At 41.8% G+C, this 21167-nt stretch overlaps 1 protein-coding gene across 8 annotated transcripts in view; it reads left to right on the top strand.

The window, feature by feature from the left end:
* Nucleotides 1–21167, top strand: part of LOC116431670 (uncharacterized) — a 312877-nt gene that overhangs the window by 67485 nt on the left and 224225 nt on the right. For 4 of the 8 annotated variants that reach the window (XM_076368499.1, XM_076368494.1, XM_076368498.1 and 1 more), the window contains exon 2: nt 2822–3114. In XM_076368499.1, the coding sequence (XP_076224614.1) occupies nt 2982–3114 (133 nt within the window). In that variant the 5' untranslated portion in view covers nt 2822–2981. Of the gene's footprint in view, nt 1–2640; nt 2700–2821; nt 3115–21167 lie in introns of all 8 variants that reach the window. The other 4 variants (XM_076368496.1, XM_076368495.1, XM_076368500.1 and 1 more) reach the window with 3 other exon arrangements.

The following is a 21167-nucleotide window of genomic DNA, read 5'->3' as shown; positions in this document are numbered from 1 at the left end:
GCTGCTTTCGATGAAGTCCGCCCCGCCCTCCCGCCGCCGACCTCCGCCCATTGGAAAAAGGTAGGAAAGTTAAAGAAAGGAATCTTCTTCCTATAAAGAGACACTTGGCCTGGCCGTGGAATGGGTCCGGAGCTCGAATAGACGCGGCGACCTGTAATTGGACGATTGGATCCGGAAAGGGGCACGCTCGACTGACCTATAGAATAACCTGGCAAAGGGGTTAATGGAACCGAGACGACGAAACGTATTGAACGGGCTCGGGATTGCCTGGCCCTCAAACAGGGGATAGGATAGATTGAAAGGTGAACAGCGGAGGAACGTCGTTAATAAACAAAATCCTTCGGGTAACAATGCGATCACCGTTGCGATCGCTCAGCCGACACCGCTTAGACCGTGATCGTATCAATCATTCACGTCTGACAGACGATAGGATCGGGGATCCTTTAATCGCGTGTCGTCCCCGTACCTCGGCTTGATGCACGAGTCGTGACGCCAAGCACGATCGGAACGTCTAAGTAGATAGGGAAGCGAATGGGCGGACAGGACGATAAGTGGAAGAGGTGGGATGGTGCGAAGGAAGCGACCAGCAGGAGGGCTTCAACGAGTCCCTCTTGTAGATGCTGGCTGTCTGGCGCAGCGCGACGCCTTTTCATAACTGCCCGGACACAGAGACGTCTATTCTCGAATGCATGCCAGATAACGAGTAAATAACGGGATGAAGCCGGCTGGACGACGCTCCTCGCCCTCGTCACATTACGAACCGCTAAGATACTGCCGGCTTCTATCTCGTAATGACCGTATCCCTTGCCTCAGACGACATCGGGGTCAACCGTGCCTCGACCGAGCGAGAATCGCCGAGCATTGCTGCTACCGCCCACCTTATGCCGATGGAGATATGCTAACGAGACATCGGCGGCGTTTTCCGGGGCACCATGATGACGAGAATTGTGGGGAACCCTCTTGGGAACGGTGTTTCGGAGAACCAATTCTATATGTTTTTCTTATTATACGATGTTCGCTGATTTTCCAATTGTTTTCAGAAATTAAGTTGTTTGTTTGTACTCGATTGTATAGTGCATGGAGCTCTCGATAGATGCGTTATAGCTGTACGAAATTTGAGAACTTAATGATTTAATGTTGGGTTATTTCATAAATAATGCGGTTTTTTATATTTCTTTTATTTTTAAAAATAAAGATACACAAAATTTTTTTAAAAGTCATGATGATACGTAATTTATAGATAATGAAGGCGAATATGTTTTAGATTGAAAACAATTTTGTTTACCTTTATTTTTAAGTATTAAAGAAGTATGAAAGACCGCATATTGATGACCAATATTTTAATGCGTTCTTTTATGTTGATATTTTAGGAAAATTGTAACACCTTCAACTAAACACTATTATAAAAACCACAATTATGAATCGAGTCTATCTTTCTATAATCTGTGCCGCCTTGCAGTATTCTTGTTGCACATTCACAGTGAAGATTCACATTCGAAGTAATAAAGTTTAAATACCTATATGATCAAACTATACTACTCCAACTAGTGCAGTATTCACAGCACGAACGAATTACCGGAAATGACTCTGTTACCGCTGTACCTCCTCCAAGTCCGTACTTTATCGCTCACCAATTAAAGTATCTCCTCTAACGAAAGGGTCTACTATTTTATTGCAGACAGTGCCTGGAACTCGAAGGAGCGGCTTGGACGAAGGAGTAACAACTGGTTCAACAACAAAGACGACATCCGAAAGAAAACCGCGGGGAAATAGTTAAACCAAGATTGAAAACGCGGAAAATTCCCAACGAATCTCGACGCACTCGTTTTCGGTTCGATGAACAGAGAAAGGAAGCTTTTCTTAAATCTGGAACGACGTTCGATCGTTACAGCTCTTCGGCGAAATTAAAAGATCTCGAGAGGAGGGAACGAAATAATTAAATTTGACCTAGAAGAGACGCTTCCGCGGGAGTGGACGATGACTTATCGCTGGATCACGTGCACCGCGACGTATCGAGTAAAAAGAAAGAAGGGACCTGAAGTGGGGCTAATTTAAAAGTTACTTCGGCCCGCGGAATCCAATAATAACACGGGCGATTTAACACCAAACGTTGAAACGAATGAAACAGATGCTCGTTCACGGGTCATTAACTCTTTCTGTGTCTGCTGCGGCTGCACGAAATTATCGCGCGCGGCGGAGTTGCTTCTTGCGGGGTTAATTGCTTATGAACGATCCATCCGATTCGCGGGCGTATCGCGCGCGAAGAATCTGTTCTTGTCGAAGCCACGGAACCTGCTTCGAGAATGGTGGGACGCGAGTAGTTGAATAGTTAACGAATAATTTAATTATTTCGGAAGATCGCTGAGTATATTTGTGAAAATTTTTGATAATAAATAATATTTATCCGTGAAGAGTGGAACGCGAGAAATTAAACAGTTGACAAACAATTATATTATTTCGGAATATCGCTGAATATACTCGTGAAAATTTTTGTTTCGGTCTTGACAGATTATCGACGATAATAAATAATGTTTATCCGGGAGGAGTGGGATGCGAGCAGTTGAACAGTTGACAAACAATTATATTCTTTCGGAATATCATGAAATATGGTTGTGAAAATTTTTGTTTCGACCGTTGCAGATTATCGACAATAATAAACAATATTTACCCAAAAGGATTGAGATGCAAGAAATTAAATAGTTGAGTATCATCGTGAAAATGTTTGTTTCGATCGTGACGTGTTTAATGGTTGACAAGTAATTGTATTATTTCGGAATATTCTTGAATATAGTCGTGAAAATTTATGATTTGATCCTGACAGGTTATCGACCATAATAAGTAGTATTTATCTTTGCGGGTAAGGAGTACAGAAAAGTTAAAAGATACGTTGTAACGGCAAGAATAAGGGAACGAGGCGACCAGGTAGAGAGAGACGCCGTTGAAAATGATATTAAGGCATCGGACTGATTGAAACGAGGGAAATGGCGACCGCCGGGGTCGGTAGTGAAATGAGTGCGACGCGTTTTAGTGTGTGGTCCTGCGTTGTTCTGTTTGGGGCTGCGACATTCGTCCACTCGCAAGTCACATGGACACCGATCTACTTAGGCGAGCACAGTGAGTATCCTTTCCCGTTTTGAGCATGTACAATAGGGTACTTTAACAAAAGAACCCAAGCATCTTTATTATTTATGGTCATATAAAAATCTTTTTAGTATGCTATGTCAAGCTCTTAAATGAAAATAACGAGTAGCAGGCACAGACATAGATAAACAGTATTTTTTATATGTTTTCAGGCTACTTTAGAGAAACGTGAATAAAATGGAAGCATACATTATGTGGAACTTCCATTTTGTTTCATTCAGTGTACGCTGGATTTATTTAGCACTACCCGAAACTACCCGAAAAAGCTATACAGCAGTAAATATCAAAAATACGATCACGAGATTCAGACCAAACCGTTGTTGAAACGAGATACGTAGAACAGATTGGAAATGTAATGAAAACTGTTTAAAGCGGAATATGCATTTTCGATTCAATCACGAAATACTATTACGAAAGAATACACGGATATTAAATGGATTAAATGAGAAGTTTGTCCGCATTATACTTAAACGCGAGCAAGATATTTCAGCCGGTTAAATATATTTTTTACCAGAATTCGGGGATTTTAAAAAATTCACGAATTTCTATGGAACATGAGCCGTACGTGTACTTGTAACTTGCATCAACCACGTACGTTTTCAGGACACTAGAGAAAGTTCTTCGCCTGCTAGCAATTTTTTTTCGGTTGATTAATCTCGAAACAACGTGCAATATTTTTAACATTAATCCCAAACTAATGTGTAGCAGTATATGATAGTATAAGGTATCTAAGAAAATAGTTTTATTTACTTGGTTCCCTCAAAGGTTATGTTCATTAAATAATATATCACAGTAAAGAAAAGAAAAAATGAAAACGAATACTTTTCTCTTCCAAATCAGTAAAAGCAGAGCTGTATAAAACCATTAGCAAATCATTCTAAAAGCGAACATACATCTATAATTAAAGAGTGAATAAAACTGGTTGGTTACAAGTGAAGAAAAAATAAATGAATGTATCCGTTACATTAATCAAAACACGCAACAAATTTCAAGAAAAAACATCTCTCGTCCCATTTCCATTGAATCAGTATTAAAAATTCCCTGAAAACCAAATAACCTTTTCATCAAAATCCGCCCCACCTCGTTCTCTACCAGCATCTCCCATTTTATAATCCCCCACAATAACACCGTTGCGAGGGAACTGCCAACGTTATTGCGACACGCCTAAGAGGAAATTTAGAAGCACGCGAATTTTTTTAATCCGCCGTTAATTAATTAAAAACATTTACCGCAACCTCCTCGGGCCAAGGTCGATACTGACACCGAGGGAGCGTATTTCTCGCGAGCCACCCTCTTCCTCTGACACGCGGGACGGAGATGCGTTCCTCTCGCGAATTATTAGAACGACTCTCCATTTCTCTCGGGTACTCTTGTTACCCACCGTTAATTAGAGTACAGTCTGCTACTGACGACAACCAACTGCAAAGGAGAGTCTTCACCGGCACACCCCCACCCTGAGCGCCACCACTTCGTCGCCTACCCTGACCCCACTCTCCTCTCCACCCCGCCGCTCAACCCGTGACCCCAACGTCGCTGATCCGCAATACGACGCGATGTTTGTGGGTTGAATTATTCCGGGGATCTCTGCGCGACCCGCGAGTACCCTTCAAAGCAGCCGGTAAAGGTATACGAATGGCGGAACAGTTTGCGCTCCCATTGGTCATCTGTGAAGCGTCATTGAGGATTGTTGCCAGATTTCAAGAAAATGTTGAAAAGCTTTGGAGATCACCTGGGACAATAGTGTTTGAAAAGGGTAATTAGAGGAATATTTTTTGTCGCAATGTTTGATGTTCAACGTAAATTTAACGTAAAAGCAAGAGTAGAGTCTCTTTCTGTTACAGTAAATTATTCGAGATAAAATAATTTTCTTGAGTATGATCTGTCAGAGGTAATCTCATCGGTGAAATTGATTAGTGTTGATATTTGCAAAGAAATTATAGCGTGAGAAGACTCTATCCCATTTAAAAACAACGAATTAGTCTATTATCGAATCAACGATTATTACGGAACAGTAATTCAGTTAGAAATTTAATGTTAATAAGTTTACAACTTCATGAAAATGTGTCCGAAGTATCTCAGACTTACTTACAGTTACAAGAATCACTTTACAACCACCGAAACTGATGCGTTCAACGAATGTCTTTGAAAAAAATGACGTCGAAAAAGAAGTTGAAAATTCCTCGGAGAACTTCTAAGAGACAACTGTACACGTGATCAGACGACAGGTCACGGTCACAGCCTTGAAAGTTCGAAGCCCGATGCTCGTTCCCGCGGTCGCGTCGCCGAACTCGTAGTTGTCGCTGGCAATCTTAGACGTATTCGCTGGAAACCGAGTTACTCGAGTATCAAACGGGTTGGGACCTGATCGAGGAGAAAGTACCTACATAGCTACACCTTCCGAGGTGGCAGGGCCGTGATTACCTTTCGGCCGGATCGACGCGAATCGAATCGCAGCCGATGCCCGACGCGTTTAAATGGCGGGGTGCTCCGGGGTCCCCCGGGTGTGATAATTCGATCTCGACCCGTGATACATTGTTATCGACCGGAAACTGCCTCAGCTTTATAAGCTGTAATGGAAAAGAATCGCAACCTTCGTCTTCCTTCGCTAATAAATGCGTTGATTTAGTAGGGGCCGCGTTCCCAGGGCGTAGCGGACATTCTTCCACGTCAGCGGAGGTAATCAGGCCGGCTCGGGTTCCCGCATTGATCTCTCGACGGTCTAATTTCGCCGTCGCCGACCGCCACTGTAAAATTAGAACAGCGCGGCCCGCGGAACGGGCCGAGGACACAATTATCCAATTACGATAGAAGTGGCCGATAATCGACACCAGCACGCATTATAAACGTCAGGATAATAAATCAGCGAAACAATTGCCGGGTTCCGTGGTTTATTCGACCGGACCATTAAGCGCCGCCGAGTTGACACAATTAACAGACCTAAACGCGGTAACGTTCGATTTATCAGCGGTCGTAATGTTCATATAATAAAGCGATCGGCCACCCTGTCCGCTGCCGTGGAAGTTTATACGGAAGTACGTCTAGTTACCGATAAACACGGCGAAAGCCTCGAGCGTTCGACGGACGTAGCGCGGGGACAGATTTATGGGTGGAGGGTGGGCGAGGTGTGAGCCTCGCGAGTCGGAATCGAATTTCTGTCGGCGGCGCGCATGAAAAACGCGGACAGGAATTTCATTAGCGACGCGGGCGGCCGGTAATCGTCCCGGAGGATGACGAAGATCGTTCGTTGAAGACGCGAGGCAAGGAATAAAGGCGCGGATCGTTCGATCTTGGATCAACTGCTGATTAAAACGTGCTGACGCAGCTGCCCGATTTGTCAACGACACGTGTCGCCGTGACTATTTGCTCGCTCGTTTGGCTCGTTCGTCTCGCTCCGCGGAACTTCGATAGTTATTAGCGAAGCGGCCCGTTACGGGTCGAACGGGAATTCCGAGATTCATCGACGCCGTTGCAAATCATCCCCCGACCCTTTCCTCCGCGCGCTAACTCTTCACGCTGGCCCTGTCACGTATCAGCCACTCGGTTGACCGTCGCAGTACAAACCCGACGCAGCATTAATTGTACTCGTTTGCGAACTTTCGGGGCGCGACACGGCCACGTTAATTGACGCGATCAATCCCATCGGTACGGCGACGTTCCTAACTGTCGCGTATCTACAATACTACTGATTGGCGAAGTTTCACGGGACTCAGACTTCGGTGCAAAAATACGGTGAATGTTGTAGTAATGATACGCGTTTCTCGTTTTTCGCAAGGAATTAGTTTTTGGGTGAAAGAGAGGGTTTGTGGATGTGTGTTGGAAATGTTGAGTGTACAAACATTGGTATACGGTGTTCCATTAACTATGCTGCAAATAATGATTCTCTTAAGGTAGTACTTTGCAAGAATTCTGTAATGAAGTCAAAAATTAATAAAGGTGTATATTCGATTGTAACGGAAAGCGGAGGGTACCCTGTACACTAAAAATTATCTTGTAATATATATCATTGTTCTAATGAACCGAGTAAAGTCAGAAACATGTAATATTCAGGACGTTTTGGATGTTGGTAATTTGTTATTAATTATTGGGCTTTATTATGGTAAATGAAAATTAATTAAAATATTAATAGTCATATGTAAACATGCATATTTTTTTAGTAATAAGATATCCTATGGATTGAGTAGTAACAGTTCTAATTCTTGCTGGAATGTCCGATCATACACATGCATAGACTACTGACAGAACTGTCGAATGCCACATCTCATGATTCCATCATTGTAAACGTTATGAACGTTGTAAATTTTCTGTAAACGTTGATAGTGATTCTAAACATGAGTATAAACAGAAAATTAAAGATAATTAATCACATTATATTTTCATTACTTGAAATTTACCGTATTCGTAATGTTGAAAGTAAACTCCTCATTTTAGAATTCTTAAAATAGACATGAAGGATTCTCAAAGAAATGATTAAACAAATTTATTTATTCACGTCAAAAAGAAGCTCGTAAGCTTTGTAAGAAATTGTAATCCTCTTACTGCAAGTACTCGGCACTTTCTGCATTAACTCGCACACAAACGGAGTTCAATTAACTAAAGTCAAGTAAAGCCTGAACAAGTTACACAAAATGAAACTAAAAAATATAAAATTTAATATTACGCATCACTTATTTTTTCAGACGCCGCAGCGTTTATTCATAGTTTTCCTTCTTAAATGTCCTTCTGAATTCCAGAAAAGCACAAACAGATCGTTATCATATTCCCATTTTCTTAATAATATGTCAAATGTATAAATAATTCGAGGACTGACCAATCTCTAAAACCTGAAAGCACTGACAATCATTCAAAAACGATTTTTCGATCGTTTCTCGACCGTTCAAACTTTGTTAGCCTCGAACGAAACGTGGATTTCGGAAATAAAATTCAGTCTGCAATCTCGCCCGTAGCGGTAACTTGACCAATGATACCTCCGATTTCATCGCTCTTGAGCCGGGCCGGTTGGTTCGCGGTAGAATTCCAAGGAGTCGGACTATTCGGTCCCAATTGCATTCTCCGTCGTTGCGGAAAGTTTCCTTAGCCGAATGAAGGTCGGCTTTAAAAAAAAAGAAAAAGAAAATCACTGGAGAACCGCTCGTAAAGCCGCAACAAGAGTCAGCCGAGACGAATAAGAGCCGAATGTTGCGGCCATTTCGGGCTGCTCGTAAGTTCTTACGAAGCTGAACGGCCCGCTTTCGTCACGCCTCTCCTCATACCCTTTCGGCTAAGTGGTCTTCGCCTACCCCGTCCTCTCCTATTTTTCGCTTTTTCTCCCGGGGCGGTGATCCTTTCGGTTCCCGAAGGCGTCAAGGACGTTCAGCCAAACTTTCGTCCTTATACGGTTCTTGCGACAGTCTTTTACTGGCGTGCTTGGCCTCACGCAGACTCATCAGGCGAAATAATGAGGATCGGCCAAAGGATTTCGTTGCGACACGTAGGAACACTGAATCTTGAATTCTATTTTAAGAAGAAAATATATTAAGTTCTTAAAATATTAATTAATACACTTAATAAGTACTGCATTATTATGTTACATACTGTTAATAAATATTAATTTTTCTGTGGCTGCATTGAAATAGTATTTCTCTGTTATCCATATTTAATTTTTAGATTTAAAATTTCAAAACTATTACGATTGGTATGAATCATGCTATGATGATAAATCACGAATAACTATAATTTATATAATCATGAATTATAAATTGAAATGTTTTTTTCTTTTCTGATGTACTGTAAAGGATTTGTCTATTTTGAACTGCAGTCCCATTGAAATCTTTCCGCAGGTCTGCAGATTTGAATGTCGAACTGCAAAATATTATTTGCTCGCAAAATAATTTCGAACTGCAAACGGAATTTGTCGCGTTTCTGCCATTCGGCGGGCTGTGCCAGGGTGCGAGGTTACGTGCGGAAAGTTTACGAGTGCGAAAGTGCTTAGTTCAGACTAGCAAACACGTCGGGTTCTGTTTGCTTTTTCGAGGAAGGGCCACATAGCCTACGTGGAAACGGGAAACGATGTCCTTCCGTATTCCAGTGCATGTCTGTACATGAAAGAATCCAATATTGATGATAACTTCGCCGCCATAAGCGATTCTGGCTCGGCCTGTCTTGTGTCAGTAATGAAACGTGCTCGCACAGTTGAAGGGATGTCTCGTGGAACCTGTCGCGAGACAAATTTAAACGTAGCGAACAATGAAAAACTCAAAATTATTCGTTTCACAAACGATATCAAATTGCATCTACCTCATTAACTGATGAAAATATTTTTTTGAACGAGATTCGATTGTTTTCTACTAAATGTTTTATTTTAAATGACCACGGACTGGTGTTTTCAAACATGGTTCATTGCGTTGGCTGATATATGTTCGTTGCTCCTACTTGCAGCAAATATTGATAACTGTGTGGTGTATTATCTACGTTCTGTGGATCACATTATTTGTTATGTGTTATCGATTCACGCGACAGTAACCTCACAAACAAATAATATTATTCTATCGACAATGCTTATCAGCATTAACGTAAATGGAATTAACTCATAATGGACAGGTACGCGGGCTAATGTAAGTGGTGTTCAATTACAGATGGCGCAGCACGTTCTAGTCGTCCATTTAATTGAAATCGATACTTAATAATCGCGACTAATCACTGCTCCGAATTTTAGATTTCCCTGTCTATGCCATATTTAACTTTTCATTCCGTCAGTGGAATTTTTTCACAATTACCAAATTGTATACATAAAAAAATTCAATTCTTCAAATCATCGAAGTAAAACTCGTTCAAATCTCCAAAGTAAAAAATAAAAAATTCAAGTTTTCTGATTTAAAAATTTCAAATATTCAGAGTTAAATATTCAGATCTTCAAATCTTCGAAAGGTAACTTCAAAAATTGTTATAATTAAATCAGTCCAACTCCTTGATAGTTCTAACGTAAAAAGTTCAGTGCACGCTCTCCAAATACTAATAAATTACAAAAGCTCCCCTCAAAATCGCCAGCTCGTATACTCTACGCGTGAATCCTCGAGTCATCACGATACGCATATCTACCATCCGATTGATGCGATTCAATTACGCCTACGGGAACTTGTTCACTTTCTTGGAGTGTTCAGGCACAATTTCCGCAAACAAAGGCCGACGCGTGGTACAAATTTCAAACATAGCGGACCGCGGATCGCGCTGTTTGCCTCCATTTCGAAAATCCGGTTTCATCGCGGAAACTTTTCCACCAGTTTGTAATACTCTGGAAGTTCACCTCGGAGCAGACAGAATGGCAGATTGATAGAAAGAAGACATCTAAAAGAATTACCGATCGAATTGATCAGTCGAATTCGGCTAACACTTATTGCATAAATTCAAAAATAAATTTTCTTCACGTTACATCGAGTAAACTGAATTTTATTTTATCTATGAGATACAGAAAGATTAACTCCTTGTCCTATAATATGGAGTCAAATTCCAATTAAATATTCGTTTCCTATTATCAGTGGTTAATTTTTAGAATAAACGTAAACATAGAATAATTATCAAATCCTTTTCTTATTTCTAACAAATAATTAACGATAAAGTAGTTTTATCAAGCACAGTGGTGAAAGAAATCATAAAACAGCAATCGATATGGAAAATCTCGACTCTTCAGTTTCCGTTTCGTTAGGATAATTGCTTCGATTGTATGAGTAATTCAATGAGTCCCAATTTGTCGGTCACCGCGTTAATCAATACAGTAAACAAAGCACACGGCGAAAGCGTGTGACACATCTTGTCATCCGGGGTGCCAATTCTCCATCAACGTACAGTACGCTCAACGGAAGAAAAGCACGAACGCTCGATATGCGGGACGAGGTAGAAGAGCTTCGGTCCCGGTGATTTCAAAGTTGCTCGTTGCGCGTCCGAGACCACTGGGCGAAAACAAAGCCGACAAACCTGAAAAGCCACCTGGTCTCGACCAATGGTGTTCAGGTGCGCGCCAGTGTTTCATAGTCTCTGGCTAGGCCAGCTCTGTGAAGCGAACTGTAATCCTGTTTTCTAAATGTAGACCAACTTCCGGCGAACATGTGTACGTCCGACCGCAAGCGCTGTTCGACAATTTGTCTCCGCAGCCAGCGGTTCGTTGCATTCTCTCGCTCCCTCCAGCTCGCCGACTCGTTCCCCGTCTTTGTCCCATTTTCGACTATTCCCTACGGCGGACCGACCGATTGTTCGACACACCGATTCCTTCGATACGTACCCTTCGATTTTGCCGCCTTTGTGCCGCATCCCTAATTCGTTCGATAGATTAAGGGACCCGGGGTTCGCCGCAATCGTGTTTGCCTTGCTTCTTAAAGAGGAATTACGCGGCCCGATCGGCGACGATGGATTTCACGGGTGTGGACCTTCGCGTCTTGGACTCTCTGCACACGAGTGGTCGAACGTAGATTCTGCTCCCACGATTGGTTAACACTAAAAGTACCTCGGCCAGTCAAATAACCGGTTTCAAAATACAATTTAAGATTCTGGATTTTCTTTCATCCAGTTAAGTTTATATTAATCCTTGCATTGACCAATTATTTGACTGGTTACAGTAGGAATAGGTACATGCAATATGTCGATGCGTTTAGTGTTAAATTATTTTGACCGAGTTTCGGATATTTGGATACGTGACAGCTGAGAGTTAAGCTCACCAGGAAGATGGCTTTTTATGTGACTTAACTATAATACATCCGATAATTCATTGTAATAAATTATACTTGCTCCCAAGTAAATTAAGGAATTTATATGTAATAACGCAGACAGTCGCTAAAAGAAATGGCACTTCTAAGTAATTGCAATTTTCATATCGTATTTTTAATATCTACTAGCATTGTATCTTTAATACTTTGTAATTAGTGAACTCCAGAAACTTTCTCCCTAACGTTCCCAAGAAGGAGACTCCACGCAAGATGAATCTGTTTACCATATAGAGATCGGATTTGACGGGATCCCGGTGTTCTGGAAGATGTAGAGGACAATTAGGCGGAGGATCGCGTAAATAGTTGATTGGATAACACCGTTGGGACGATTAAGGACGATTTATTATAAGGCGTAAAGCTCTTGGCACCGCAGGACAAGACAAATTATACTCCGCGTATAATTGCCCGCGTTATCTGGAAGGTATTATCGCGGCATGGCAATTAACATCGGCGAACAAATTAGCGGAGGTACGCCGCCGTTGCCCTCGACGCGCCGAACGAATAAAGTTAATTGAATAATGTAATTTCTTCGCGGGCGCGATTTGTTAATTATAACGAGGCCACGGCGGCGTTATTGCACCTCGGCACGGGTTCAGAGACCGGATATTATATTTCGGAGATAATTTCAGTCGCTATCGGCGGCAGGACGGTGGGGAATATGGGGAAGAAAGGGGTGGGACGGATAGGGGTTGAATGATAACGAAATTACAACGATTACCATATGGTAATGCGATTCACCAAAGGACTGGCGCCAGTCACGTGGCAAATTACCGCGTTCTCTAATCCACGTTCTATAGTCGACCTATCCACGGAACAGGGTGCACATACATATGTATGTATTGTAGGCATGCATTGTTCTCCTTTCTATAGAACACGGATCCCAGATGCCGAACAAACTATTTTTTGACGTACTCGTTTCACCAGACGAACGGGTGCAACGCATGTCGTCCCACAACGCGAAGTTGGTAACCGGATCGTTATGCTGTTCGACAGAAACCGTTGTATACCGCGTGGGCCATTGTTTACGGCGTTACAAGCCGTTATCTGTGTATATCGCGGCGGGGATTGATTAACGAACTCGCAGTCAGAAACGAAGAAATTACTTTATTACCTTCGCGGCGCAGGATAGACACATCGTAAATTAAAACCGTCTGATGTTATTTTCATATTAATTACATAAACAAACTCCTCAAAGAATAAAAGAAAACACGAGAAATCAAAAAATATTCCTATAACAACTTTCTGAACTTATGTAATTCACGAATTGTCAATTTCAAAGTGTCTTACTACATTTCCAAGGGCGATACATTTGAGAATTGAATAAATTCCCAATGATACCCACGCCATTCCGCGCCGGTTTTTGTCCCCAACCGGGAATAAAAGCGAAACGTCGCGCATTGGTTACAATTACTCGAAAGTCGTTCCACCGACGTGGCCTTACATGGGAAACCAATTTCACCGCGGCAAGGGGAACGAAAAAAAGAATGGGAAAGCCGGTTAGCGGGCACAGCCGGAGCGGAGAATTTCAAGTTCTCTTGTCATTGGTCAGCAGCTCGGGAAAAACAATTAGTCACTGGCCCGTGGAATTGGCAAGGATGATACAATTGACTCATACCTGCCGCTGGCTCGTCATCCGGCATCCATTCGTCGCTTTTCCCTTCGCTGTCCCTTTCCTCTCGCGCGCTTTTGCTCCGTGACTCGCACGGCAAGCCTCGTCGAACAGTCACCACCAGTGATCAAGTTCGCGCGAGTCGGCGGCGGCTCTAGCCTGTCGCCAACGGTGCGATATTGTTCGAAATCTCCGGAACTGTATCCCGCCACTTGGTGACGCCATGAATGTGCGTGCCTATCCTACTCCTCCCTTCGACTATCTACCCTCCGTGCATACACGTCCTGCGCTTTATGGGCCGAATCATCCCAGGATGCATGCGAGCGGTAGCAATTAGGAGCAAAGGAGAGCGGAACAATTGTGGTTAATAGTTTGACCGAAGCTGAAGAATTGTCGAGTGGAATCGACCGAGAGACTGGGTAAAAGTATTTTATTTTCAATTTTGTGATCGATGGCTTTCGAATTTTTATAGAAGTTTCCGTTTTTGTCGGATATTTTATAGAAATTAGAGGGAGAAGTTACATTCCAGGATAATCGTGGTTAATAGTTTGACCGAAGCTGATGAACTATCGAATAGCTTAGTGGAAGTATCTCATTTTCAATTTTGTATCTAGTTGGCTTCGGAATTACACAAATTTCCATTTTGTAGGTTATTTGATAAAAGTTAAAATGTAGGAGAAGTTGCATTCGTAGATCAGAGGATTCTGTATGGCAATTTTAAAAAGAGAGGCATATTGATTGTTTTTAAAATATACATTCTTATATATTTTACGAATTTGAAAGCGCTATGAATGCTAATAGATTAGATAGTCTAATGATTCAGCATCACGGGGAAGTAGTTACCTACATACATAATTAAATACCGTATCAAATAATGCGCAATCTATACATTTCAAATTTCGTTAAATTGCAATTATATCGAGCAACGCGGGCGAAAGCACCTCCGTTATCAACTAACACAGGTGGAATGGATCAGCGAATAATTTTCGTCCGGCCTTAATGCACAAGTTTGCTCGTCCATTTCCTAATAAATCATGTAAGCAACTATTGACGGATCGTCCCGAAATTCAGCGCATCGGTCGGCTTAATTCGGATTTACATGTGGGCCACCGAGCATCTGGAACTTCCACAGCGTTCCCGGGGGAAATTCTGAAAGCGGCGCGGACAAAACTGCGATGCCTAAGTGAGTGGAGCAGGGTGACTGGCAGCTAATGTAGAATATAACGAAGTTTCCCTCCCATTAATCATTTATTTCGCTTGTTCACGCGTCGGTAAGGTGTTCGTAATACAATTCCCGCTAACGCGGCAGGAATACATTCGTCACGTCCGCGCTCCAGTGTCGGCGGGCATTAAGCATTGCTCGAAGCTCCCTGAATCGTTCAACCGTTCGCAGAAAAAAGGTGGAAAAAAGACCGAGACGATAGAAGACGGAAGAGGAGACGAGGTTAGCGCAGTTGCATCCGGAGCAATAAAATCCCGTGAACGCAGTTGGACGAACTGATTTAAACGATTTAATTAGCGGGGTTGGAAGTGGGACGGTGCGGCCGGAGGGACGGGGGTGAGTCGGAGATCCTCGTTACCCTTTCAGTTTGATTTTTTTTCATAGCGACGACCCTATCTTCGCACTTTGAATATCATAACCGGGATGGGGTGGCAATCTTGCGCGTTTTATAGCGGTTATTAAAATTCAAATTCAACGACGCAAATATGCACGGCAAATTAAATCGAGATGGCTTTGTTGCGTGGCGGTCGCTTTCAACGGGAACGACAAGGGAAAAACGGCGGCGGGGAGAAAGAAGGCGAAGGGACGGAGAAAAATGAAAATAAAAATTTACACGTTGATACGTGACACGGCCCACACAATATTTATTTATTTTATTCTTCTTTGCGCGCGCTTTTGTTTTTCCTCGGCATGTTTCTCGACCGTAATTTGCTCCCGGGATTTTCGTAACGGGAGCGACGTAGATGCGCACGACTCCGCGATCCCCGCGGATTTCTATAATAATTTCATTAAAGAAGGTTTAACTTGTTTTCCGCCGCGGGCCGTAATGCATTCGCTTTATCCGCGCCATATGCGCCGGCAGGTCTGAAATTGAAGCATAACCCACGACGCTCCTCCCGGCTCGGCTCCTTATCTCAACCCGCTGTTGCACAGTTCACTGCTTCGTTGCACATTCCATGATATGCGGTGACGTCGGTTAATTTTCATTAAATGAGTATTCCGCGCGTCGCTATCGCTACGCATGTGCGCGCGCGCGGCTGAACTGCCATGTAAGCTTGCGACTTGATCGAATATTGAGAATGTGCCTACCGGTAAGACGCTGTTTTACTTGGCGCGGGTATGCGGAGCTACGGAGATTTCGCGATTTTCTGCGCTGTCTGAAAATCGGGGTAAACGTCGTCTGATATTCTTGGCAGGAGTGAAACGTTATCGTAGTAACCGATATTCTATCTATTATCAAATGACAATAATCCAATGAATGTTAAATCTGTATTACTTTGTCAACTGGGAATTAGTTAAAATTGTAACACAATCATGCAATATTAATAATATTCGGTAAACCACAGAAATTTAAATATTTACGTCAATTTCCTAACGCTTGAAATGTAAAGAAACGTTCGCAATATCTATTGCACATTTATTCATTCAAATTAGGCAGATTTAGGACAAAAATATCCACTATATTACAAAAATTCATAAACGACAACGATGGACATTATACTGAATGAAATGGATTTTACAACAAACAAGGGCATTAGCGTTTCTAAAATGTCCCAAGTGCTGCAACATCCGTAAATCGGCAACTGTACCTAGACTTTCGAGACCGGCCGTTCACTTCGTTATCTCGAATTGTACAAAAAGCTCCGGGTATTTACGGTATCGCATAGCGCATCCTATGATAATATACATTAACAGACCTCAATACGTATATTCATGTAACGTATTCGGCAGCGTTGTAATTGCAGTAAAGTGAAGCTTTGCAGTTCGAACTGATGAAATCGCAAAGGGAAGGTCTACTTTTTAATTCTGGAACGGTAGGGGCTGGCTCGGGAACGAGAACGAGTATCGTCCCATTCCACGCTAAACGATGGTCCAATAAGAGAAGGAAGGGCGCGCTAACGGGGGCGAGATTACTTCTTTCCTGGGGGGTTAACCTCTCGAATCCTCCGGGCTCGCGATATTCGAAAAGTTGGTAGTTTACTCAGCCGCGGCGAGAGGAGATTACTTACGCTTTTTACGGAGCCCGCAAATATACTCAAGCCTCGTGTTTATTCTTACGGCAAACCGGCCGGGCTAAACGATTTTTACCGATCCTCCGTGCTCCATTTCGGGGAACCGGGAACTTCCACGGTTCATCTCCACATATTACTTCGGATTCCGAAGTAAGGAGTTTCGAGACCCACCGGCAACAATTTTCTGCTCACCTTTGCGAAGTAAATCGAAATTAACGAAACGCTTGAGAGCAACATGTTTCTGTAGAATGCATTCGAAATTGGTGTATCGAGACTATGGAATTTTGATTTTTTCTTTTCATACTGTTAAATGAATGTTTGGCATTAGTCTTTTATTTGCAGTGATGAACGTTGAATATTATTTGCGTCATTAGTTACTGATTTTATACCAATGCTTGAGACATATGCAATAAAAATAAGAACGTTAGAACATCTTATTTCAAATATATTTTTTGAAGGTCGATTGAACTTGTAGTAGTGTACTTTTACATTCAGATATACCAATATGAATGTTCCAGGTTTAAGAAATAAGCAATGTTCTGTGAAATAGCAAATAAATAAGCAGTTCCATGATCCTCGAAAATGGAATCGTTCGTTCGCCGGTTCTTTGAAGAAGGGGTGCAGCTGCCTGTTTACGAGCGGAAGCGAGTGTCCGTCATCACGGCAGATATTGATATCGCCATCGTGATGTAGCTAGTTAACTCGATTCTAAAGTTCGCGCTAGCGAATAGTTGGGACACATTCTGGGCAGGAGCGTTTCATAAAATCCAACGACATAAATCAGCGAGGTCGTAGGCGAAGTTTCACGACTAAGATTCCTGCGAGTTCGTAAAATTTTTAATGGCCCTTCTGATCAAAGTAAATGAGACTGGACATCGATCAGAGTTCCGAAGAGTATAATACATCTTTTTCGCGAACAACGTTGTTACATTTATTTTAGGAAGAAGACTACTTTTCGCCCTCTTCCATTACTTTGACAGCTTTGAAGCTTCACAAGCCCGATTACACAGTTTACCTACTTACGTTACACTTGTTCTTTTCTTAGAAAACATTTGTTCTACTGTTGACGCATCATAACTGGCAAATTACAATAGATATATGGAATCGTGGAGTTATGGAATTCTAGAATAATGATTTGCATGAAATGAGCGTAGAATGTAGGTTTGGATTAGATTAGTCTAGAACCGACCAACTTCGGTTGGTATAACTTGGGGCAAGAAGATATGAAACGAACTAAACCTCAACTGTAAAGTACACTAGTAACTAGCTAGGAAACGAAAACATGAATAATTATGAGGAATACGATTCGGACTAACCTATCGCTTAGAAATTTAAATCGGGATTATATCTTTGTAGATCAAACGAGTGGAATGAAAATAATCCAAGAAATCTAAAAATTTTATACTCTACTTAACATCACACTCATTGTTAGAATCCTCTAAATTCAAGGTGCTAACTTCAAAATAACTTAACTTTAGCACTGTATATATAGTTTTCATATCTTGAGGTGTGTTTATCTCAACTCTGCATCTTCGAGTTTACAATGTCTGAAGGATGAATCCCTTAATCTAATTGTATCATCATCAGTAGAATGAGGATCTTTATGCAAATTCAAAATTTTAAGAACACAATTAAAAAAGAACAGAATTACGATGTAGAATAACTTTCCCTAACAAATGCTATAAAAAGTACTACACTTCTGATATTTTATATATTTTCATACTTTATGCAATCAGTACAATTTTGCATTTTCAAATTTCCTATAAACGCATACAAACCCATAGTCTAATTATTAATAACGTATTGTTCAGTCTCATCTGTCACAAGTTTACTGCGTTGATTAGATCTACATTTGCTTCCGAACATATTCAAATAAATTTTCTCTTCTATATTCCTGGTTGCATCATCAAAGCCGTCTTCCAGTATTTCTTATCTCGAAGTATTCCTCTGATAACGCTGGTGTATCCCTTCCAGCCTTAAATTCTTCAGAAATTTTTTCACGAATATCAGGCGCCGCGTAGAAGAAAAAAAGCTTCGCCTCTGGTCGTCCCCATTCCCTGTCCGTTTGAGTTTTTCCAGGCTTGTATCGAGTTTCTGGAGTCCTTTACAAGAGACCGGACAAAAGCTGGATTAACGCTACAAAGATCTCTTGAATGCATCTGCAACGTGGAAAATCCCCGATTTCATTCTAATTATAATGTTACGGTCGCCTTATGGATGTTACGAGGAGCACTGTACAAACTCAAACTGACAGTAAGCTCGTTGCCAACGGGACGGAATTTTTTGGTGCAGCGATTGCACAGATTCATCTCAGACAAATGAACACCTATGTTGAGATTAAAAGTAGCTCGAAAAACATCCCTCCAATGGTTTTTTTAAGAGCAACTCGTAATCGTTGAAAAACGCTCTTTTCACCGTGGTTTCAAGTAGGACAACCTTGAGACCGGACGCGCAATTATGCAAGTTCCCGTCGGAAGTGGTTTCTCGTGGACAGTTGAATGCATAAACGTATCGTCCCTGTACATGCTTACCTCCATTTTCTCTCGTCGTTTCTATCTTCACGCGTGTTAAAATAACAGAGAGGGTTCTGGTTGGACTAATTGTTGCTTCCGAGACTGCGAGAATGTAAGATATGAAGGTAGTATTCTAGCACCTGGAATGTTCTGATTTTTTTAAAGATGTAGGGGCTGTATGGTATCTAGAGAATTACTTTCGCGGTATCCGACAAGTTATACCATCATTAGTACTCCCTTATATTCAACAAATTCAATGAATTTTACTGGAATACTTTATTTTATTGAATATTAAAAGATTGGAAAGGAAAGTTAACTTGCCGTATAATATCGTGTCAGGCTTACAAGGTAGAATCTTAAACGGAAATCAACAAAAATGACTCAGTTCTTTTAAGTTCAAATTAAATATTAGTTTTCAAAGTAAAAATGAGTATTCTATTTTAAGTTGTTACATTTCGAAGTAAACGAAAACATAAATGAACATGGAGTTCTTTTTTATGTCTATTAAATTATTAAGGATGAAGCAATTCTAGCGAATTCGGTAACGAAAGAAACCATAGGACAAGGGGTTGAAACACAACGATGGAAATATTGTATGATTACAATATTGCCACCAGGAGACAACTAAGCATTCCTTTTAACCTCTTGCCTTATGATTTCGTTCTCGACTCTGGTCGATACGACCACTTTGTCGTCAACAATTTATTGGAAAAAGAGAAAAATTCTATGCCTATTCTATGTCTATGTTTGCTCTTAAGTATAATAATTGATTACAAAAGAATAATATTTATTTTTGAATTCGAATGAATCGAGTAATGTTTATGTTTGTCAATTCCTGTTGAAAATCTTCACCACATGTCTGATAAGTTGTTATAAGGCGAGGGGTTAAAGCTTCCAGCAAATGCCTTATTTATTTACCGGCAATCCTACGTTCACTGTCTCAAGATTGCCCTCCCGTGTCGCTGGCGATATGGTCCTTTCACGGCCAGGTAATCAAAGGAAAGCAACAAGATCGGTGGTGGCGCTGTTTATTTACATTATTGTATCGCGGAAGCACAATGTAACAGGAACAACCGTCTCGGTGGGGCAATGGTCTCGAGTGTTCCGGCAACAAGCTGGCTTTGATAGCTTTTCAAAGTGCCCGGCCGGCTCCGGACCATCGACACTGAAGTGTATCTCCTCTTCCCCAAAGCTTTCGGCTTGTCCTTCCTCTCGACGTTTCTAGCCACCCTCCATTTTTCCCTTTCATTCCGGAAAATACAGAAAAGGATTCGCGGCATGGATGGCCACTCGCGTTTCGTTGCCGGCCGAGAAAGCGTCGCGCCGGTACGAGGAGAAGAGGGGACAGTCTGGGCGACGCGACAGGAGAAAGGTACGGGGCCGATGAAAGTGTGTATGATAGCGCGCAGTTCCGCATAGCACCATCGCCGGAACCTGTTTCCCGGATACCTCGGCCCTGAGTGCTTCTCTAGGCATGGCTGCTCCCCCAGAAAGCTTTTTTCGAAACGCCCGCGAGAGGATCGACCAATGAGAACGAAAGGAGAAGCGTTTCCTCGAGCACTGCTGCGGGATTCACGACGAAACCATGGACTTTGGATGTTTTGCGACGCGAATGAATGGAAATGTTGGAAATGAACGAAGTTTGTATGGAACTCTTCGAACAATGGGGTGTATGAAATGAAATTTCCATTATAATGTTGATTCACGTACAAATGATCGATTTATTGTACAGTTTCTATTCCACTTCCGAATTGTTATTTTCTTATTGGTATTGATGTTGATTGTGTTCATTATTGTATTATATTAGATTTCTATAGAATTTAATATGACTTATGTACGACATTCATTTAATGAACATCGACACGAAATGCTTTAGGATTTTCTACCTACCAGTTACCCTTTACGTGACACGCTCTTCCACTTCACTTCCTACATCTC

Source organism: Nomia melanderi, chromosome 6 (assembly GCF_051020985.1).
Source record: "Nomia melanderi isolate GNS246 chromosome 6, iyNomMela1, whole genome shotgun sequence".
Classification (NCBI taxonomy): domain Eukaryota; kingdom Metazoa; phylum Arthropoda; class Insecta; order Hymenoptera; family Halictidae; genus Nomia; species Nomia melanderi.
The sequence above is the reverse complement of the archived record's forward strand: the minus strand, read 5'-3'. Positions and strand labels throughout refer to the sequence as shown.